At 42.8% G+C, this 23,880-nt stretch overlaps 1 protein-coding gene across 1 annotated transcript in view; it reads left to right on the top strand.

The window, feature by feature from the left end:
- The first annotated feature begins 3,092 nt into the window (after nucleotides 1–3,092).
- ABCA2 (ATP binding cassette subfamily A member 2) overlaps nucleotides 3,093–23,880 on the top strand; it is a 72,968-nt gene continuing 52,180 nt past the window's right edge. Inside the window, exon 1 of the mRNA XM_027849055.1 lies at nucleotides 3,093–3,254. Coding sequence (XP_027704856.1) covers nucleotides 3,189–3,254 — 66 coding nt within the window. The 5' untranslated portion in view covers nucleotides 3,093–3,188. The remainder of the gene's footprint in view (nucleotides 3,255–23,880) is intronic.

The following is a 23,880-nucleotide window of genomic DNA, read 5'->3' as shown; positions in this document are numbered from 1 at the left end:
CCTCCAGCCAATCAATGAATATATGGCATGGTACCCAGTCATATCATTATCCTGTTTGCTCATCTTCCTGACTCATTCCAACATGCCAGTGTCCACTGAACCCAACAAGTAACATGTAGCTTGAACAGGGCAGAATCCAGTGGTTTAGCTTATTATAGAAACCATTTCTACTAATTGGGTCTGGAGAAGATTAGTTGGGTTTTTTGGTTTGTTTGTTTTATCTTGTTTATTTTGGCTTTTGTACCACATTGTTGATTAATTTGAAACTTGAAGTTCACTACAATTCCTGGATCTTTCCCAGGCACTGTAGCTTCCCAATCCAATAACTATGATCATGAATTTTTGAACCCAAGTATAGAATTTTACATTTATTCTTGTTAAAATTTCATCTTGTTATCTTTTTGGATCCTGACTCTGTCATCCAGCGCAGGAGTTACCCCTACCAATTTTGTGTCAGCTGTAAATTTGACAAGCAAGCCTTCTTAGGACTTCAAATCAAATCATTGAGAGAATTATTGAACAGCACAGGGGTTAAGGCAGATGATCCCTTGAGCATTCAATGTACAATCATCTGTTTAGAGGTGTCAAACACATGGCCTGCATGAAGCCTTTAATGTTCCCAAGTACCCCTTGAACCAAATTAAAATGTAATTGGGAAATATTTAACAACATAAATAAAAATACAATAAAACATAGATAACATTGCTTTTTAAAATTAAGTTAGCATGTGGTCTTGTTCAGTTGGGTCTGACTCTTCATGACTCCGTTTGGGGTTTTCTTGACAAAGATACCGGAGTGGATTGTCATTTCTTTCCCTAGCTCATTTTCCAGATGAGGAAACTGAGGCAAACAGGGTTAGGTGACTTTCCCAGGGTCACACAGTTAGTAAGTATCTGAGGCCAGATTTGAACTTAGGGCTGAACTGTACCACTTAGCTGCCTTAGTATGTGGTCTACAGAGATAACTGTGTATGATTTAGTGGCCCTTGTTTCTATTTGAGTTTGACACCACTGATATAGACTATTATTGAATACTAGAACTGGAAAGGACCTTTTCAGAAGTCGTCTAATCCATTCTCCTAATTTTGAAAATGAAGAAACTGAGTCACAGAGTGGTTAAGTGACTTGTTTAAGGTCAGACGTAGTAAAAGAGGCAAGGTTTGAACCAAAGTCCTCTGTCTCCAAATACACCCACTGTTCCCAATGAACAGTGCTATGTTTAGCCTGGAGAAGAGAAGAATTGGGCTGGAGGAGGTAGGTGGTGAGGAAAGGAGACATAGTAGTAGTGTTGAGGTATTTGAAGAGTTGTCACATGGAAGAGAATTAGCTATATCCTGCTTGGTTCAGAAAAAGAACTTCCCAAAAAGTAGAGTTGTTTAAAAGTAGAACGGACTGCCTCAGGAAACAGTGGGTTTTCTCTCACTTGAGGTCTTTAAAAGGGGGCTGGATGACCACTTGTTTGTGATATTTTAACAGAGAATCTCAGTCATATGGGCTGACCAGGACATCTCTTCCAATTCTGAGGTTCTATTTATTTCTAGCTCTATCCCATTTATATATGGATGGGGCTCCCGGGTTAGGTGGGTATAAATAAAGCTAAGAGGGACACCCCAATACTTTAGATAACAGTGAATATCCAAGAAGATCTTGATAGGCTAGAATGATGGTCTGAATTTAACAACATGAAAAGTCTTAACCTTGGGTTAAAAAAAAAAAACAGCTTTAAAGGCCAAATGGGGGAGTAGTGAATAGATAACAGTTTATGGGGAAAAAAGATCTAAAGATTTTGGTGAACTGCAAAATCAATGTGAATCAGCAGTGTGATGGGACACACACACACACACACACACACACACACACACACACACACAAAAGGAAACATGTTAAGTTGTATTTATAGAGTTATGCCCAGGATGGGTGAGGCGATAATTCTGCTGTTTTCTACTCTTGCCAGATTCCATTTGGAGCGTTGCTCAGTTCTATTCACCCATCCTCATCCTAACTCCATCCCATCCTATATTCATCCTATCCTTATCCCAATCTCATCTCCATATTTATCTTAACCTATTTCACCTTCTGTTTCTAACTTTCCATCCCATAACAATACAACAGATTTGTATGGCACTTTAAGGTTTACAAAGTGCCTTTCCCTCACATCCCATCTCCACCTTCCATCCCTATCTTCTACCCATCCCATTCACCATTCCCTTTTCAATCCCAAACCATTATCTTCCCAAGTACATACTGAGCCCTAAATTACACACCTCTCTGGAAGGAAAGTTACCCTCCCTCAAAAGGGCCCTGATTTTGGGGTCCCTGTCAGCCTCTGAAGGGGCATACACAGAAGAGGGAGAAAGAGGACCTTGGGGATGGTTGCATGGTGCCCTCTTAACTGATACTTGTTCATTCAGCTAGCTACTGGTTAATTTAGCAGGAAGAGTGGTTGCAAGTGGATTGGGAAGCGGGCAGGGGTGTGGATCCCAAGTGGGAAGGTCCGGAAAGAGAAGGCTTTAGCCTGGGGCTTGGGGCGCCCTCTGGAGTGTCGGGGAAGGGGTGGGGTGCTACGTCTCTGCCCCTTTAAGAGGGGGCGGCCCCAGCTGAGGGGCGGGTCCTTCTCCTCTCGGAAATTCAATGCAGCAGAGGTGGCCAAGGAGGCTAGCCGAGCGGAGCCGAGCCTAGCCGAGCTGAGCTCAGCTGCGCCGCACTCCTGCCTTCGCTGTGCCTTGCTGCGCTGGGCTGCTGGTCGGGCTGCGTTCTCCCGACCCGGGCCCCAGTATCAGCATCAGCATCCCTAGCCTCTGGCCTCCTTGCTCTCCCATGATCCCTGAACCTCCTGTCTGGAGGATGGACGCGCTTTGAGGTGCTTTGCAGAGGCCAAGCCGTAGCTGGAGCCCTCGGGCCGGGCCGGGGGCGATGCCGAACCGGGGGCCCGGCACTGGGACCCCTCAGTCATTGCAGAGCTCGCAGAGTGGAGGGCGGCGGCGGCCGCTTCGCTGAGCGCTGCTCGGCTCCAGGACCCCAGGTCTCGGGCCCTTGCTCCAACCTCGGCCCCAGATCCTGTACTTTCCGACCCACTAAAAAACAGACCCAGCCTTGCACCCCAGTCACCAAAGATCCTCACCCTCTCCATCCCAACCCTGTCAGTCCCATCCTCGACCCGCGAGCCCTGGTCCTCGGTCCGGCCTCACCATGGGCTTCTTGCACCAACTGCACCTCCTGCTTTGGAAGAACGTAACGCTGAAGCGGCGCAGCCCGGTGAGCGGGAGGGGGGAGGTGGAGTTGGGGGGATGGCAGAAGACGGGGCGGGAGAGCGGAGAGAGAGGGTCCAGCTCTCTCTGAGACGGGGGACCAATAGCTGGGACCCTATGGGGCAGGTTGTGAGGGGAGGGGGGCAGAGGAGGCTGCTGGGTGGGAGGCAGCCCAGAGGCCTTGCAGGGGGGGCTCAAGGGTGCAGGAGACTGGACATTTCCTAATCCCCACTTCATCTCCAACCATCAGGCAGGGCTTTGGCCTGCCTGATTTAACTAGAGGACTATGTAACTGTGTGTGTGTGTGTGTGTGTGTGTGTGTGTGTGTGTGTGTGTGTGTGTGTGTGTGTGTGTGTGTGTGTGTGTGTGTGTGTGTTTGTGTTTGTGTAGAGGATGAGATGAAGACCAGTCCCAGCTGTGGGTGCACATCAGTGTTCATGGTCTGGGCACCAGGTGGGCATGAGTAGCCTCCCAAAAAAGCCCTACTTGGCCAAGGATTGTTCTGGCCCAGCTTAATAACACAGACACTGAATTCTCTCTTTCTGTACCTATTTCCTCCCCCACCCCCAAACCCCTTCCCACTCAGATATTAACCTGGCCAGGTAGAAGACAAAACTCTGTTTCCCTTCATCCCACTTTTGCCTTTAGGATGGTGAACAGGACAGGGCACCCATAGGTCTTCTCCCCTAACAAAAAACAGCTCTGATAAGGAGGGATGTCTGTGCTAACCTTTGGATACTGCCTGCCCCAGGTCCAGCATTCGGTGTGACTGGGGGGCCTGGCAAGCTGTGACTGTGTGTGACTGCTATTTATAGGAAGTCCAGAGCATATGTGGGTCAGAGCTGCATCTGCCCTGACGTTGGGTCCTTTGAGAGGCAAGGGAGGGCGTTAAGATAGGGCAGGGTCTGGCCTTTTACCTTTCCCAGCCTGAGACCAAATCAAATCAAATAGCTTCAGCTAGGGGCAAGGTTGCCAAGGTATATTATGAGAGGGGAGGGGGAATGGGTATTTAAGGAGGGGATAAAGAAAGATGCTTGTTGGATGAAAGAGTTGAGAATGTCTGAGGGTAGTGGTCTCAGCAGTGACATGGCTGTGACCCTGGGTGAGATAAAATGTCCAGTGTTATACAGGAGACTTCTGTGCATAGTGATCAGGAGTCCTGCAGTGGGATCAACATTCCTATACACCGTCTTCCTTCTAACCCCCCTCCCCCCTCCTTGGCTGCAGGCTCCTATTAAAGGCAGCAGGTGCAGGAAAGGTTCCCATGTCACTGTGCCTTCTTGAGACCAGTTTAGAAATCTCTGGCTATTTTCTATTGGCCTTAGGAGCAGGGATTCCTCCGTTCCCCTTCTTTGTATGGGGGCACTGACACCATTCCTTCCCCTCCCCTTCCTACAAGCCAACCTGCTGCTTTTCCTGTCCCTGCCGCCAGGAGCTAGGGAAGGAGACTGGGCTGGAGGATTCAGGCAGGGCCCTGGGTCTATCAATGACCTCTTCCTTCCTTGGGTTGACATTTGCCTACTTTGCTGGCTGAGTCATCACAGCTGGAGGCTCCCGTAGCAGAGTGGAGCTCTGGCTGCTCCCCTAGGACCAGTCACAGGGCCCTGGGGCACAGCCAGGGAGAGGGGGTAGGCAGACAGGACTGCTCAGGGTGGCAGGAAGTGGGAAGGTTGGGAAGCTAGAGCCCAGGTTGGTTTGGCCCTTCTTCTGGGTCATAGGGCATGGTATGTCAGGGACGTCTATGCTTCGTGAACTCTTAATTACTTTTGAACGTGCTCAGCAGCCCAACTGGGAATAGCTCCTCCACATCTAAAATGAAGTCCTTTCCCCCACTTACCCACCCGTGTTCCCCAGGGCTGGTTGGGAATAGAGAGGGCAAGATCAGACTTACTCCTTTATGAGTTGGGTGGGGAAATCTCCATGGAGATATACCTCCAACTATGGAACCAGGGTATCCAGGCCTCCCAGAGAAGCTTTGTGGAAAGGTAGATGGCCTGGCCCTTTGCCTTCCCTGATATCTCCTAATGAGGTACAGTTCTGGATTAAGGATTTCTAATCCCAGTCTTCTGGCCTTCACCCCACCCCCAACCTCCCCTTGCCAAATTCCTCAGTTTGGGTTTTTCCCTCTCCCTGATTTCTCAGTCCCATTTGCGGTGCTTTACATCCCTAAGGCTCTGAATGTTATATGTTCTATAACTCTTAGAACATCTCTCATTTTCCCCCAAAATTGTTCCCCTTCTCTCCATAACACCTTCTCTTTCATGGAGGCATTGTCAGGTCTCAGTTCTTCTCTGACCTAAGCCAGGTGTGGAGTTCCAGAGTGCTGACCCTAGATGGGAAGGGGACAGCTGTGGTCATCTGATAGCCGACCAACCCCTGGCCAGCTGTTGTCAATTGTGCTTTTCCCTGCACTGTCCAATCTCACCCCAATCCTTGTGCCATATTTGATGTTCAGAGGTTTTCCTTCCCACCCCTGGCTGCCTACAGACCAAATCCAGGGTGGTTAGAGTCACAGGCCTCTGTCATGAGCTAGACCCAACTCAAGCCTTGGCTTCAGTCAGGTTGTAGTTGTGAGCAGGGAAACCCTGAGCAAAGGGACTAGAAGCTTGCATTTCTAAATGGACCTTTGGGATTTTTGATGGTGTAGCCAGGAACTGGATTAGGTTTCTTTGGAGCTAGCTATTGGTCAGAGGGTCTGTTCCAGCAATCTAGATCCCATCATTCCTTTCTTCTTCCTGGCAGTTTGTGCCTCCTTGTTCCTTCTCTGGGCATTGCCCTGCTCATAATGGGAATGGGGAGGTGGGGCTAGGCTGGAAGGTCCTGAGAACCAAAAATATAGGCTTAAGTTCTAGGGCTTTAAGTTTCAGGAAGAAGGAAGGAGAACCCTCATCCAACCAGGTTCCCAGGAGTCTCTGTGTCTGGGTAAAAGGACTCTAGGCACTGCACCTGCCACCTTATTTGTCCCCTTTAGCACTAATGACCACACCCACGCTCAGGCTGCTTGGGATTTGGTTTCAAAGCATCCCATTTGCCTCCAATTTATTCATTCCTTTAAGTAAGCATTTGTGACCCTCTTTTGTACCCAGCCCTGTGCAAGTCCAAGGTGTGAGGGAGATAGGAGAAGATATGACTCTTGTCTACAGGGGAACTCTAACCCAAGCTTAGGAGAAAAGAATAGTTTAGATTTATTGAATGCTTTAAGATTTATGAAGCAATGGTAGGCTCTCTGTGATTATGAGCTTCCAGGGTTAAGCAGAGGAGATCTGTGTAGGTTTGGGGGGAGTGAGGAGGTTCAGTTAGGCTCTGAAGAAAAGGTAAGGAATTAGGGGTTTGGAGGATGAAAGGGAGCAGAGAAGTATTTGGTTAGGGGCAGAGAGCCCTGTTCCATCCAGCATGGGGAAGGAGGGATGAATAGGTACAGTTCAGCCTTCCAGATCTCTGGGTAAGTGCAATCTGGAACTTAGAATATCAGTATTTGCCTCTGGATTTCTTTTGTGACACAAAGCTAATATCCCTGGGTCAGATCTGTAACCTTGGGGCACTTTTGCCTCATTCTGGCAGCTTCTTTTCATCATTTCTCCTGCTACCTATGTCTTTGCTTCAATCAATCACTAGGGATTAATTGGGCCAATATTACTTGTCCAGGGCTGGGCAACACAGGAGAGGTAGGACAAGGTCTCTTCTTTCCAGACTACTTTGGGGAGACAGGGCTAAAGCTTCTGGTTAAATGTTAACCTGGGAGCTAAAGTGTGGGCTAGAGTCATCAGGGAAGTGTTCTTGGAGAGAGGGATAACCTGAGCTGGTCCTTGAAGGATAAATCCTCTTTTGATTAGGTGGAAGGGAAGAGGAGGGAAAAGAACAGAGATAGTAATGATCATAATACATGCAAAAGCTGGGAAAGAGATTGGCCCCACTGCAGCAGAGAGAGTGTGTTAGGGAGGAGGGGAGAGAGAGAGACCTGCATAGGTAGATTGGGGCCAGATTGTGGCTGACCTTGAATGCCAGGTTTGGGAGTTCGCCCTGACCCCTAATTCAGGAGTGTTACTATCTTGTCTGCTTTTCTGGTTGTGAGGCCCCGCCCAGGTCCCAGGGTCCAAGTTCATGCTTCCTCTTTGGCTGCTATAGATCTGGCTGTACTCCCAAACTGGCATGTGCCTGCCAGCCAGTGGTACATGGGCCCTGAATTGAGGCCGGCATTCAGAAATTGATGAATTGCCATTCTTACCTGGGCCCCTTGAGGTGGAATGCCACCATTTCTAAGACCCTTAGAAGAAGTCCATCTTTGGGTATCCAGTGATAACCTATTGAAAGACATCTAGAGAAGTCATTGCCACTTGAGTCTCTTCTAATTTCAGGAGTGGATCAAGGGACAAGAAGGGAGTGGAGTCCGGTCTCAGACTTCTTGCTAAGGTCACCTGTGGGTGAGATTCCTGGGCCTGTTGTCAGGAGATGGGATCCTGGAACCTGAAAGCTAGATTGCTCTGATCTCCTCCATGCTTTGAGACAGGTCCCAGGCACTGGCCTCATCTTCCCCTTCTTTAAGATGGGTAAACAAAGCTCATCTTTCATAGGGATGGTGGGAAGTTTGGGAATAGAAGAGTGTCTCCAGGGCAGAATATCATGAATTGAGAGCTATGGATCAAATATGAGGAGGACTGAGAGAGAAGTTTTTCAAAAGTGATGCTTCCAAAGAGGAAATATACTGTTATGACAGATTTAGGTTAGATTGAACTTTCTGCCTAGAAGTAGGATTGGGGTATATGTGGGTTTTCCACTGTAGGGCTTTAATCCTAGGTCTGATTCTTCTTTTGGTGATGGCAAAGCTGGGCCATATCTAGACTAAAAGGAGGGAGTGGCCTCCCCCCTCCCTTCCCTAGTGCCCTGAGGAACCCCTTCAATTTCATGGGACCTTCCAAGCCTTGTAAGGGCCGCCTAGGCTAGAGTTAGCCAGATGACCCCTGAGCATGATCCTGTCAGCTGGTGCTAGATCCCTGGGAATCATTGGATAATAAAGCCCCAACTCTGGAGAACAGGAGTTCTTTCTTCTCTGGTCAGTCTCCAGGGTCCCAGGGTGAGCTGGTACTGAAGGATGGAACAAGCCAGTCCTATCCCCTGGCACAGTCTATGGCCTCAGTCCCCTATTAGATAAAGGGCTTGGGAGGCTGTGGGGGTGAATTGTTTTTGGCTTACTCTGTGGTTAACCTCCCTGCCTTCCCTTCGCAGGTCAGGGATATACCCAAGCTGCTGTGGTTTCCCTCATATGGATCTGCCTTCCAAACATTTGCCCCAGCCTGTCTGGACCCTTTTTGCATGTTGAACCTCTTCCACGTGCCAGGGTCACTGGCTTTAGCCCTGTAGCTACCCCTTTCTCTATGCTCAGTGCCTCAGTCTTTCCTTTTGTATGTGGGGTCCATAAGTCCTGAATTCTTCTGGGGTGAAGTGCCAAAGGAGGAAACACAGAGGCTTTTGGGGACATATAGGAAGCTTGGATTTGTTGGTGCAAATAGGTGGATTCTTGGGTCCAGAAGTGCAGCTGCCTCCAAAGCTCCCTTCCTCCCTCTGTCCCTTCTTCTCATTTTCATGAAGAGCAGGCCAGGCAGCCCGATAGGCAGTCTGAAAGGTAAGGTGTTCCTGCCCAAGAAAGGGAAGAAATTACCTTCCCTCTTGGGGGTTCAGTCTCTCCCCTTCAGTGAAATGAACCAAAGGCCAAATGCCGAAATATCATAGATCAAGAGGGGGAAAGAATCTTAAGAGTCACGTAGTCTAACCCCCTAAGGAAACTGAGGCCCTAAGAGGTTAAATGAATTGTGCAGGATTATACATGTGACAAAGCCAGGATTCAAACCAATGACCGTCTGACACAAAACCCTGGGTTCTTTCCATTGTACCATCACAGGTGCATCCTGGGCCCTGCCAGGGTGAGAAGTCTCTTAGGGTGTGGGATGCTACTTTGCCTTGGTCATTGGCACAGAAACTGGGACAGGGACTGGTTGAGGGCTCCTGTACTCTCAGCCCCCTTGTTTACAGATGACCAAGAAAAAAGTTCGAGGAAGGGAGGAACTCCTATTATGGCCATCACTAGAGCAGGGAGAAAAGGCGCCCATGGACCCCATATCCAATCTGTAATACCTTCACCACCCCCTTCCTATTCTTCAGGGCTTAGCTCAGGTTCAACCTCCTCCAGGATTCCTGCCTTGATTCTTCTATTTGTCTTTCCCTCAAAAATAAGAGCTGATATTTATATAGCACTCTAAAATTGGCAAAAATACCTTCCTCACAACAGCCCTGTGAGGTAGGTAGTACAAGTATTATTATCTCCATTTCATAGATGAAGAAACTGAGGGTCCAAAGAGTATCTTGTCTAGAGTAGCATGCTAATAAATATTGGAGCCGGAAGTGAAATCTAGGTTTTCTGACTCCAATGCCAGTGTTCTTTCCTCTGCTTCTCTTTTTAGTAATAAACAATGATTTAAATTAATCATAATCACTCACTCATCCAGTGTCTATGGAATGACTTTCATGTGTCGGGAGGTCACCATGCTAGGTGCTGTGGGAAAAAGGGAGGTGTAGACACAGCCTGGCCCCAAGAAACTTAAATGATACTAATATTGCTTCTTTCCATTTTAGAATGTTTTAAAGTAAAGGCATAATGCTTTCTCATCTATTATCTCATTTGATCAGACTCCTGGAATGTCAGAGCTGGTAGGGGCCTTAGAGATCAGTTAGTCTGAGTGGGGTGCAGCCCTCTCATTTGACACATGAAGAACCTGTATGAGGTCCTGTGGTGAATGGACGGACAAAGACCCAGGTCTCCTGTCTCCTAGTCCAGGGCCCTTTCCACTAGACCACACTGCCTTTCAGAATTCTAATAGTGAGTGGGATCACATGATTCAAGCCACATTTATACACCATACTTTAGAATTGTCTCACCATTTCATGGTCCCAAGTAGACTGTGAGCTCATTGACAAGTTGGGGGGAGATGTGCCTAGAGAAGCAGTTTGTCTGGAAAAGATATGATGATTTTTATTGGAATCAGAGTTTAGTGTGAATCAATAGTGTGAGAAAGTAGCTGAGAGAGCTAATACCATCTTGGGCTGTATTAAGAAGGCCAGAGTTACAGAATGACGGAATTGATAGTTCTACCTCTGTGCTGCTCAGGCCACGTCTGGGCACAACATTTTTTATTTTGTTTTTTCAATTAATGGACATGTGCCCTCTCTCCCTACTTTTTCCCTCCCATGTAAAAACAAAATCCTTATCACAAATATTCATAGTCAAGCAAAATAAGTTCCCACGTTGGCAGTGTCCCTCCAAAAATCTGTCTGAATCTTAGGTACCATATTTTAGGAATGACATTGATAAATTGAAGAGCGTTTGGAAGAGTGCAGCCAAAAAAAATGAAAGGCTTCAGGTTCAAAGCATGAGGATCAGTGTTGGGGCTATTTAGTCTGGAGAAGAGAAGGCTTTGGGGGACTTTGAGTAACATGGAAGAAGGATAAATCTCGTTCAGCTTGGCATAAAAGGGCAGAACTAGGAACAAGGGATCTAAGTTACAAAGAAGCATGTTTGGGCTCAATATCAGAGAAAATGCCTTAACAGTGCCATCCCAAAAGTGGATGCTCTGCCTCGCTAGGGAGTGGGTGCTCCTGTAGTGGGAGGTCTTCAAGCAATGAATGGGACAGCCACTTGTTGGGGATGTTGTCCAAAGGATTCTAATTTCTTTGCAGGCCTCTTAGGGCCCTCCCAGTTCTGAAATTCTTTAATTTTGTGACTGGAATCCAGGTTTGCCTTATTTCTCCCAAGGCACCCAGCACAGGGTGTGGCACAAAGTAGGTTAATCAGTAAATGACTGTTGACTTGAAGGGTGTAAAGCATGGGATGGAAAAATCATAAACCATTAAATGTAAAAGTTGAAAGGGACCTTAGAAGTTACCTTTGCTCTCATTTTGTAGATGGGGAAATGAGTCTTAGAGAAGTAAAGGGTCAGGGGCAGCTAGGTGGTGCAGTGGATAAAGCATCGGCCCTGAAGTCAGGAGGACCTGAGTTCAAATCCGGCCTTAGACCAAACACTTGACACTCATTAGCTGTGTGACCCTGGGCAAGTCATTTAACCCCAAATGCCTTTAAAAAAAAAAAGAGAGAAGTAAAGGGTCTAGATCAGGGCCATAATCAGTTAAAGGCAGAACTGAGACAAGAACCCAGCTATTTTGACTTCACTGCTCTTTTCATTATATTATTCTGCAAGGCTTTGAGTTGTAAAAAAAGAAACCCAGCTTCATTGAAACCTGTTTGTGACCCTGTCTGCTTCCTCATCTCAATAGCTGCCTGGCACCTGTCCTCTGGGTATCCCCGCCTCTGCTGTAATGTTGACCAGATGGCCTCTGTGCCAGTGGAGACTGCACACCCAGGGTGTCCTGTTACAGGGCAGTGCCCATCACCTTGGAGTCTAGAGAGTGTGGGAGTTGGAAGGGGTCAGAATCCTGTGGCACTGCCGAAGTCTGGAGAGGGAAAAGAGTTTACTGAGCCTAACACACAAAAAGGGCGCCCTAGCTGTGGCCCATCTTGTCTCCTTTAGGGGAAAAAGTCTGTGACCTTGGGTCAAATGAGGGACTGGCAATGGTGTCTGGGATTGAGAGAACAAACTCAAGTGTTCTGTGCCCAAAATCTGGAGACCTAAAAGGGACCCAGGGCTCTGCCTGTTGGGCACCATCCTTCTGCTTGGAAATTGGGGTGATCTTGGTTAGCTCTGGAGAGGGATGGGAAGTGACTACTTACTGCTGCCCACCCAGACCTGCCTTTCTGGGGTGGGGGGGAGAGAAGAGCTGCTGCCACAGTTTGCTATGGTGATGAGCCCTCTGGTTTCCATGACGACTGAGCCAGTCTCACCTAGTTTCCCTCCTAGCTGGTGGCAAGCAGTGGTGAGGGAGGGGCCTTGGATAGACCCATGGTCTGAGGACTCTCATGGTACCCAGAAGCCCCTTCCTCAGGCTGGGCACATTGAAGGAAGGGCAGGTTAGACCCTAGCAGGAAGCCTAGGGTATCCTAGACAGAATCCTTGGGGGAATCTCATTCTAAATGGCAGAGAGCTTAGCCCCTGCAAATTCCTGAACCCCTGGCCCAGAGCCATGGGCAGTGCCCTGGCATGCTAGCCTGGCTCTGCCATAACCAGATGCTGGTCCTGCATCACCCCCACTCCCCTCCTGCTGGTCTGGGGCCTCTCCTTGGCCCTCCATGCATGGCTGTTGCTGTAGTGATTAGGAAATAGGGAGGAGGCTTTGACAGTGGGTGCCTGTTGCTATAAAGACAGTAATGCCTGCTGGGCACTGGCTCCCCAGAGCCTAAGGTGGGCAGCAGGAAAAGCTGGTGAGGTGCTTGTGGCCAAAGTCCCAGGGATGAAGGGAGGGGTCCCCAGAGACTTCTCTTCCTTAGTGCCCTATGCCAGCAGCACTTGTCATTGTGAGGTGATTGTGAGATTGTGAATATACACATAGTTATGCACAGTTATATACATGTAATTATATCTGCATCCATGTACACACAAAGGGAGAAACTGTTATATAGATAGTCATGGTCATATATATAGAAATACATACACACACACACACACATGCTCACATCTCCAGATAATAGTCACATATATCCATGCCCACAATTACATATATATATACAGACATGTATACAAGTATCATGGACACATGCAGCCACACAAAATCACATATACACAATCACATACACAAGCATCTTTATCCTCTACATCAGTCTATACAATCTCACAGGCATACATCGCCACACATTGTCTTTTATACGCCTAACCACACAGTCAATGTATGAAAAGCTGTAAACACGCAGACACACACGTAGTAGCAAACACCTGGATGGACACAATTCTGTACTTTTACAGTCACATTCTCATTCAGTTTTTATCTGGGCTGGGCTCTTGTGGAGCTGCTCTGAGGCTGGTACCACCGTGGGCAAGGGCTTGGCTTTTTGGAGGGAGGAAGACAGAGGAGACTCAGACCTTGGGGTGATAGGGCCTGTGTGGGGGTGAGGGAAGGACAGACTCTGAAGGTTCTTGCCACAAAGCTCCATTGTCAGAGGCCAGTAAACAGGCCCAGGGTGGGGGGTGGGGGGAGGCCAGGCAAACTGGTGGGTGAGACAGAAATCAAAGCTGGCAAGGATAAGGCAGGGGGGGGATATAGGGGGGAAGGAAGGGGGAAGCCAACTCATGACCAGGCTCAGGGATAGAAAGGAAGGCAGGACCCCATGGCTTTCTTGTTGTAGACAGTTTTGGCATTCAGGTGGCATGGTGTGGGACTGTGGTTCCCTCCTCTGGGGCTAAGGTCAGGGCTCCTGTGGCCGGGGTTAACGCTGTGGCTAGGGTTAGTGGTCTTATTCTGTGACTAGCTGAGGGTCCAGCCCCTGGCCAAGGTTAGAACACAATACCTTACCAGAATCTAGTGAGTCCATGACCAGGGTTAAGATTCAGTCTGATATGAATGATGGCACCAGAGAGTTTGGAGAGGGGAACCAGTAGAGAGGGTTGAGAGGTCAGAAGGGGGCTGGAAGAGAAGATGGATGATGGCAAGCTCAGACATGGAAGTGTTGAAGATTTGGTAATCCTTCTGAACTAACCCAGTTCTGTAGAGCTGGATAGGTTGTGGGGAGCTAGCCCTTTTTAGTATCTGAGGTAGGGCTGTTCTAGGCATGGAATTTAGTGCTACAGAAATATGATCCCCTCATCCCATACCTATGATCCAAGGAGAAGCAAGATTTTTGAGATAGGGAAACTGAGGCATAGCATTTGGTCCTAGAGTGAGGGTCATCTAAGGGGGTGCTTTGATGTCCAGCCTTCAGGTAGCTGATGCCCAGGGTGCTGTTGTCATCTGAAACCCTAGAGATGTAATCAGAACAGTGTGCCGTTTCCTAGGCACTCTGCCCACTCGCTAGGTGTGCTCTATGTGCCACTCATGTGGCATTCACTGAGCCTACTGTATGCATAATTCAGGGTTGGACCACCCTGTTGGGGAGATGAAATGGGGTAGGGCACATACATGGTTAGCCCTTGCTCTTGGAATGTTCATGTGGAGCCATTTTTTGCAATAAGTTTTTTGATTCCCTTTGTTTTTATATTGCATTCATATCTGGACACACAGCCCTCCCTATTTATTCTTTGCTTGTCACAAAGAGAAATGATCAAGCAAAACTAGTTGATAAAGTGACTGGATCTGACAACGTATACGACATTCCACATTGGTAGTTCCCCCACCTCTAAGACAAGGAAGGATGCGCGTGTAATTTTTTTCTTCTCTGGAATCAAGATAAGTCATTATAATTTTGGGAAACATTGTGAATATTGTTCTCCTGATCTCGCTTACTTCACACCATGTATAAATCTTCCCATGTTCCTCTGGCCTCCTCATATTTGTCATTTTTTTGTGGCATAGTCATAATCTATTACATTCATGAGCTATTTGGTCAGCCATCTCCCAATAATAGGCACCCACTATGTTTCCAGTTTTTTGCTTCCACAAAAAGGGTTGCTCAAATACCAATATTTTGGTACATATGAGGCCTTTCTTTTTGCCTTTGATCTTCTTGGAATAGATGCCTGGTATAATGGACTTTTTGAAACAAAGGGTTTAAGCAGCTTAGTCACTCTTCCTGTTTCTTAATCCTTGTGGTAAGCAAGGAGAAGGGAGAAGAGGGTAGGGGTAGTGTCTGGCCTTTATTAGGGAACAGAAAAAAAGATTGCATTACTTAACTCTTAGCTTCATTTATGTGGTTGCTTAACAAGTGTTAACTGGTTGCTTCATATTCCTGGCTGTGGGCAGTGCTATATACAGAGTGAAAAGGATTCAAGCAGATATGGTCCTTGCCCTTGGAGAGCTTACATTCTAATAGAGAAACTTCTATCCATCAACATTCTTTCCTTAAGTAATTCAGTGAACATTGTTGATACATACAACCTAAGAGGGAAGGTAAAATCGATACACATTCAGTAAACATTATTGATGCCAGCTATGTGCAAAACCCAGCAAAGTAAATAACCCAGCAAATATTTATCATTCATCACATATAAAGTACTATTCTAAGCACTGGGGATTAAAAAAAAAAGTCCTTGGTGTGGAGGAGAATTTGTTTCTGATAAGTCCACAGATAGATATAACACAAAGTGGGAGTGATATGGGTAAAAGGCAGATCCAGACAATATTTTTTAGAAATATTTGAAGTTTACTAGCTGTGTGACTCTGGACATGTCACTTAACCCTAATTGCCTCACACACAAAAAAAGAAAGAAAGAAATATTTGAGGCAGGAGAAAGCATGTTCAGCTGTGGAGGTTTGGAAAGGGTAGCTGGAGGAGGTGGCACCTGGCCTAACTTCTGAGTCTTGATAGAAGAGATGCGTTCTAAAAAAACGAGGAAGGGTGTAGCTAGGTGGTACAGTGGATAGAGCACCAGCCCTGAAGTCAGGAGGACCTGAGTTCAAATCCGGCCTCAGACCAAACACTTGACATTTACTAGCTGTGTGACCCTGAGCAAGTCACTTAACCCCAATTGCCTAAAAAAAAAACAAAAAACCCCAAAAAATCCCCCAAATAAAACAAAAACAAATAAAATAAAATAAATCAAAATAAAAAAAACGAGGAAGAAGGAAGGAGTGTATTCCAAGCATTGGGGATAGCCTGTGCAAATTCACAGAAGTGGGAAATGTGATATTGAATTGGGAAAATAGCTAGTATTCCAGTGCATGAAGGAGAATGATGTGAAATAATGTCAGAAAGGTAGGTTGGAGCCAGATTATAGAGGGCCTCAAATACCAGGCTAAGAAGTTAGAATTTATAATTCAAAATTTGTAAGTCAAAGAGTTTATAATCTAGTAGGCAAGATAAGATAAGGATACAAATAACTACAATAGGAGACATCATAAATGCACCAGAAAGGTATGGACCAAGTTTTATCACAGATCTGAGAAGCGAAAGATAACTTCCTGCTAGGGGGTTTAAAGAAAGCTCCTTAGAAGAGGTAGCATTTGATGTGGTCCTCAAAAGAAAGAAAGTATTTCAACCTGTAGAGATAGGGGGAAGCCACTGCAGGTATCCAGGACAACAAGAGCAAAGGCAAGAAGGTGGGATAGTGTCTGGCATTGTCGGGCATCATAGAATCTTAGATTTAGAGCTGGAAGTCTATGAATGATATGAAGCAATGGGAGATATTCAAGATTTGCTAAATAGAGAGTAGCAACTGAGGGTTTATTTAACAGAATGTGGACATGATAAGAGCTAAAACCAATGTAATTTCCTTTCTTCATGACTAGAGAGTTGAAGGTAGAGACCAAAGATCTTTTTTTTTTTAATGTTTATATCTGGTTGTTTCATTCCTTTGCTCAGAAACAGTCCATGCCTCTTTATTGCCTGCCAAATGAAGTCCTGAGTCATTAGCGTGGCATTCAAGGCCCCTAAGGATATGATTCAATGCTACAATTCCATGAAAAATCTTTTAGTGGATATATTTTGCTTTTATATCATTTCTAAATATATCCATTCTTCTTTCCCTACCCATTGAGCCATCCCTTATGACGCAGAATAAAGAAATTTTTAAAAAAATAGTTCAGCAAAACTAACAATGGAGTCTGACATTCAGTAAAATCTGATAGTATATGTAAAATTCCATACCTATATTCCCCCACTTTCAGAAAGAAGAGGAGACTCATTTTCTTGTCTCTTCTTTGGGACCAAACATAGTCATTATTTTAGTGTTGTTGTACCCATTTACATTGTTGTAATCATTTGGATATATTGCTTTCCTGATTTTGCTTACTTCATTTTGTATGAATTCATGTAAGGCTTCCTGTGCTTCTCTGGATTCTCCTAATTGATCATTATTTTCTATTCCCTTTTTTTCTTATAAATTCACTGGATTTTAATCTTATTTGGTTTTATTTTACATTTTAACTGTCTTTTTGTTTCTATGTACCTTGATTTCCGATTTTATCCCTCTCCCTTACCTACCCAGGAAAGTCAATCCTTATAATAAAGTAAGAAAAAAAAATGATGAGAGGGAGGTGCATTACTTTATCATCTTGTAAGGGTCAACCTTAATCATTCTAAATACACAACATTCAGTTGCCTTCAAAATTTTTTTTGTTCTTTCCATTTATGTTGTTATAGTCATTGTGTATGTTGTTTTCCTTGTCCTACTTACTTTACTCTAAAATCAGTTTGTATGAGTCTTCTAATGCTTCCAATATATTTGTGTACCATACTTGTTTTTCCCAATCAGTGAATATCTACTTTGTTTCTAGTTCTGTGCCACTTCAAAAAGTGCTACTATGAATATTTTAGAATATATGGGACTTTTCTTTTTGTCTTTTACCTTCTTGAGATATATGCCTAGTAGTAGAATCTATAGGTCAAAGAGTATGGACATTTTAGTCATTTTTTAAGCATAATTCCAAATTGCTTTCCAGCATGGTGGGGCCAATTTGCAATTAGTTCTACTAATAATGTGTTACTGTGCTTGTTTTTCCACAGACCACCCTATCTAACCTTATCTCATATTACTTTCTCTATGCACCTCTGTGCTTGAGCCAAACTGAAACACTGTATGCCAGGAATGTGTACTATGTCCTTCCCTTTGCCTCTTTGTCTTTGTCCTAATCACAGAATCTCAAGAGTTGGAAGGAAACGTCAGGGACGTCCAATCTGTATCGGAATAGCTACTTCTAATGGCTGGAATATCCACCCTTTCACTCTCATCACCTGTACAATACCTACCTATCCAATAGAATCCAAATTAAGTGCTACTTCCTCTGAGAAGCCTTCCTTGTTCCCACTTCCCTTGTCTGAAACATCCATCAGACCATAGATGCCTGTATTGCTATCTTATCCCCTTACAGAAGTTCCATAGGGGCAGAGACTAAGCTTTGTTTTAAATTGTTTTATCTCTTTTCCAAGTGTCTAGCATTGAGCTCTTAATACAGTAGGTGCTTAATGTTTATTTTATAGTATTGACAAGTGAGTGCCCTCTTCAGTAAGCTAGAGGGAGCCCGCTGGTTTGGACTCTTCACTTCCAGGCACTGGGGGCACAGCCTCTACCTCTAAGGCCTCTTTTAGATGGGGAGTTTAGGGAATGCTTGGTGGATGGAGGCATTGCCAGTGGAGCCAGTTTGCCCAGGGTGGTGTGTCCAAGGCCAGTGTCACCCAATCTCTTCATCAGTGACCTGGAAGCCAGAATGGAGTCTGTTCATTAAGTTTGCAGAAGGTGCTGCTAATACTTGGAGAGATTGGGATAGATTTCAAAGTGACCTTGATAATAGGGAGAAATGACTTTCTAAAAGCAAGCTGAATTACATCAGGGACAAGGTAAAAACAGTAGAATATCTGCAAGGGCTTGAGCATGGGGGAAGGAGGAGAAAGGGCAAAGAGAACCAACTCTGTTCATTCTAGATAGAGAAAGAAGAGGTAGGTGCAAAGTTTTTTGAAAGAGCTGGGTGAGAGGGTCATAGTAGACCACAAGCTTTGTGACTTATTCCTGTTGAATCTTAGAATAATAGAATTTCAAAGTTAGTAGGGACCTCAAAGGTCATCTAATTCAAGCTATACCTGAGCAGCAATCCTCTGTACAGCATCCAAGATGCCTTACAAGGAATGGTCCCACTTTTTTTTTTAATTCTTTTTATTTTTCTTTAAGTATTTCCCAATTACATGTAAAAAATTTTTAACAATCATTTTTTAAAATTTTGAGTTCAAAATTCTTTCTTCCCCTCTTGCCCCTCTCTCCTCCTTGAGGAAGCAAGCAATTTGGTATTGATTATACATGTGAAGTCATGCAAAACGTATTTCCACATTAGCCGTGTTGCAAAAGAAAGCAAAATAAAACAATAAAAATGAAGAAAGTTTTAAAAAAAGTAATTCAATCTGCATTCAGTGTTCATCAGTTCTCTCTCTAAAGGAGGATAGCATTTTTCATCATAGGTTCTTTGGAATTATCTTGGATCATTGTCTTGATCAGAGTAGCTAAGTTTTTCACAGTTGATCACCCTTACAATATTGCTGTTACTCCTGGTTCTGCTTACTCACTTTGCATCAGTTCACATAAGTCTCCCCAGGTTTTTCCAAACCCATCCTGCTCATCATTTCTTATAGCACAATTGTATTCCATGATCATTATAGGCCACAACTTGTTCAGCCGTTCTCCAACTTATGGACATCCCTTCAATTTCTAATTCTTTGCCACGACAAAAAGAGTTACTATAAATGTTTTTGTACGTATAGGTCCTTTTTCCTTGTCTTTGATCTCTTTGGGATACAGACCTAGTCGTGGTACTGTGGGTCAAAGGTATGTACAGTTTTATAGCCTTTGGGCATCATTCCAAATTATTCTCCAAAATGGTTGGACTAGCTCACAACTCCATCAACAATGTATATGTCCTAAATTTTCCACATCCCCTCCAATATTTGTCATTTTCCTTTTCTGTCATGTTAGCTAATCTGATTAGTATGAGGTGGTATCTCAGTTGTTTGAATTTATATTTATCTAATCAGTAGTGATTTAGGGCATTTTTTATGTGACTATTGATAACTTTGATTTCTTCTTCTGAAAACTGCAAACATTTGGTCATTTTCCTTTTCTGTCAACATTTGTCATTTTCCTTTTCTGTCATGTTAGCCAATCTGATTAGTATGAGGTGGTATCTCGGAGTTGTTTGAATTTGCATTTATCTAATCAGTAGTGATTTAGAGCATTTTTTATGTGACTAATGATAACTTTGATTTCTTCTTCTAAAAACTTCCTGTTCGTATCCTTTGACTGTTTATTTATTTATTTATTTATTTTTGGCTAGGCAGTGGGGTTAAGTGAGTTGCCCAGGGGTCACACAGCTAGTAAGTGTTATGTGTCGAGGCTGGATTTGAACTCAGGTCCTCCTGAATCCAGGGGCGGTGCTCTATCCTCTGCGCCACCTAGCTGCCCCATTCCTTTGACTATTTATCATCTGTGGAATGGCTCTTATTTTTATTAGTTTGACTCAGTTCCTTATATATTTGAGAAATGAAGCTTTTATCAGAGAAACTTGCTGTAAAGTTATTTTCCCAGTTTCCTGTTTTCCTTCTAATTTTGGCTACATCGATTTAGTTTGTGCAAAAACTTTTTAAATTTCATGTAATCAAAATTATCCATCTTACTTCCTATGATCCTCTCTCTTGTTTGGTCATAAACTTACTGTTTTTGTAGATCTTACAGGTAACTTTTTCCATGTTCCCCTAATTTGCTTATGATATCACCATTTATATCTTAATCATGTATCCATTTTGACCTTATTTTGGTATATGGTATGAGATGTTGGTCTATGCCTACTTTCTGCCAAATTGTTTTCTAGTTTTCCTAGAAATTTTTCATCAAATGTTGTATTCTTACCCCAAAAGCTTAAAACTTTGGATTTATCAAACACTTGATTACTATGATAGTTTACTACTGTGTATTGTGTACCAAATCCATTCCACTAATCCATGACTCTATTTCTTAACCATTACCAGATTGTTTTGATAATTAGCACTTTGTAATATAGTTTGAAATCTGGTACTGCTAGGCCACCTTCCTTAACATTTTTTTCATTGATTCCTTTGATATGCTTGACCTTTTGTTCTTCCAGATCAATTTTGTTACTATTTTTTCTAGCTCTATAAAATGATTTTTTGGTAGTTTTATTGGTATGGCATTGAAATAAGTAAATCAACTTAGGCAGAATTGTCATTTTTTTACATTGACTTGGCATACCCATGAATAATAAATAGTGTCCCAATTGTTTAGATCTGTCTTTATTTGTGTGAAAAGTGTTTTGTAATTTTTGTGTTCATATAATCCTTGAGTTTCTCTTGGCAGGTAGATTTCCAAATATTTTATATTGTTTGCAGTTACTTTACGTGAACTTTCTCCATCTCTTGCTGCTGGGTTTTGTCAGTAGTATATAAAAATGCTGATGATTTATGTGGGTTTGTTATGTATCCTACAACTTTGCTGAAGTTGGTAATTATTTCAGCTTGATTCTCTAGGATTCTCTAAGTATACCATCATATCATCTGCAAAGAGTGATAGTTTTGTTTCCTCATTGCCTATTTTTGTTTCTTCAATTTGGTTTTCTTGTCTTATTGCTATAGCTAGCATTTCTAGTACAGTATTGAATAATAGTGGAGATAACAGACAGCCTTGCTTCACTCCTGATCTTTTTGGAAAGGCTTCAAGTTCATCCCTGTTACAGATAATGCTTGCTTTTGGTTTTAGGTAGATATTACTTATCATTTTAAGGAAAGCTCCATCTGTTCCTGTGCTTTCTAGTGTTTTTAATAGAAATTGATGTTGTATTTCATCAAAGGCTTTTTCTGCATCTATTGAGATAATAATATGATTTTTGTTGTTTTTATTATTAATATGGTCAGTTATGCTGATAGTTTTCCTAATATTGAACCAGTCTTACATTCCTGGTATAAATCCCACTTGATCATAGCATATGATCTTCGTGGTATATTTGTATAATCTCCTTGCTGGTATTTTATTTAAAATTTTTGCATTGATATTCATTAGGGAAATTGGTCTGTAGTTTTCTTTCTCTGTTTTTGCTCTTCCTAGTTTAGGTATCAAAACCATATTTGTGTCATAAAAGGAATTTGATAGGACTCCTTTATCTATTTTTTCAAATAGTTTATATATAGTATTGGAGTTAATTGTTCTTAAATGTTTTGTAGAATTCACTTGTAAATCTGTCTGGTCCTGGGGATTTTTTCTTAGAGAGCTCGTTGATGGCCTGTTCAACTTCTTTTTTGTAAGATAAGGTTATTTAAGTATTCTATTTCTTCTTTGGTTAATCTGAGAAGTTTATATTTTTATAAATATTCATCCATTTCAGTTAGATTGTCAGTTTTACTGGCATATAATTAGACAAAATAACTCCTAATAATTGCTATAATTTTATTTTCATCAGTGGTGCATTTACCCTTTTCATTTTTGATAATTTGGTTTTCTTCTAAATTTTTTTTAAATCAAATTAACCAGTAGTTTGTCTATTTTACTATTTTGTTTTTTTCATAAACCTATCTCCTAGTTTTACTTACCAGTTCAATAATTTTTTTACTTTCAATTTTATTACTCTCTTCTCTGATTTTCAGGATTTCCGTTTTGGTGTTTAGTTGGGGGTTTTAAATTTGTTCTTTTTCTAGGTTTTTTTTTTTTAGTTTTAGTTTCATACTCAATTCACTTATCTGCTCTTTCTCTCCTTTACTGATAAAAGCATATAGAGATATACATTTCCCCCAAGTACTGCTTTGGCTGCAAACTACAAATTTTGGAATGTTGTCTCATTGTCACTTTCTTTAATGAAATTATTGTTTCTATGATTTGTTTTTTGACTCACTCATTATTTAAGATTAGATTATTTAGTTTTCAGTTAACTTTTAATCTTTGCATTCACGGCCCTTTATTCAATGTAACTTTTATTGCATTGTGGTCTGAAAAAGGTGCATTTAATATTTCTGCTTTTCTTCATTTGATTGTAAAGTTTTTATGTCCTAACACATGGTCAATTTTTGTGAAGGTACTATGTATAGCTGAGAAAAAGTTTTACTTCTTTCTATTTCTACTTCGTTTTCTCCAGAGGTCTGTCATATCTAACTTTTCTAGGATTTTATTTATCTCCTTGACTTCTTTCTTATTTACTTTATGATTATGTTTATCTAGATCTGAGAGGGAAAAGTTGAGGTCCCCTACTAGTATCGTTTTACTGTCTGTTTCATCCTATAACTCATTTAACTTTTCCTTTAAGAATTTGGATGCTATGCCATTTGGTGCATATATGTTTAGTAATGATATTACTTATTGTCTATGATTCCTTTTAGCAAGATATAGTTTCCCTGCTTATGACTTTTAATTAAGTCTGTTTTTGCTTTTGCTTTATTTGAGATCATGATTGCTACACCTGCCTTTTTTACTTCAGCTGAAACTTAATAGATTTGGCTACAATTCCTTATTTTAATTCCGTGTGTGTCTCTCTGTTTCAAGTGTATTTCTTGCAAACAACATGTTATTGGATTCTGGGTTCTAATCCAATCTGCTATCTACTTCTGTTTTATGGGTGAGTTCGTTCATTCACATTCACAGTTATGATTGTTAACTGTGCATTTGCCTCCATCCAGTTTTCTTCTGTTTATTCTTTTCTTCCTTTTTATCCTGTCCCTCCTCTAAAGTCTGTTTTACATGGGAGTTTTCATTTTGGGATCTCTTTCAGATGGTGTTCAGTGGATTCTTTCAATTTCTTTTTTACCTTCTGGTTTGAGGACATTGGGGCAGTTTTTCTTGGTAATTTCTTGAAAGATGATGTCGAGGCTCTTTCTTTAATCATGTCTTTCAGGTAATACCATAATTCTTAAATCATCCCTCCTCAATCTGTTTTCCAGGTCAGTTATTTTTCCTATGAGATATTTCACATTTTCTTCTATTTTTTTATTCTTTTAACTTTGTTTTATTGTTTCTTTATATCTCATGGATTCATTAGCTTCCACTTGCCCAATTCTGATTTCTAAGAAATTATTTTCTCCAGTGAATTTTTGTACCTCTTTTTCCATTTGGCCAATTTTGTTTTTT

Source organism: Vombatus ursinus, unplaced genomic scaffold (assembly GCF_900497805.2).
Source record: "Vombatus ursinus unplaced genomic scaffold, bare-nosed wombat genome assembly UNPS02000580.1, whole genome shotgun sequence".
In the NCBI taxonomy this organism is placed as follows: Eukaryota; Metazoa; Chordata; class Mammalia; order Diprotodontia; family Vombatidae; genus Vombatus; species Vombatus ursinus.
This window is presented reverse-complemented; position numbering and strand designations above follow the sequence as displayed.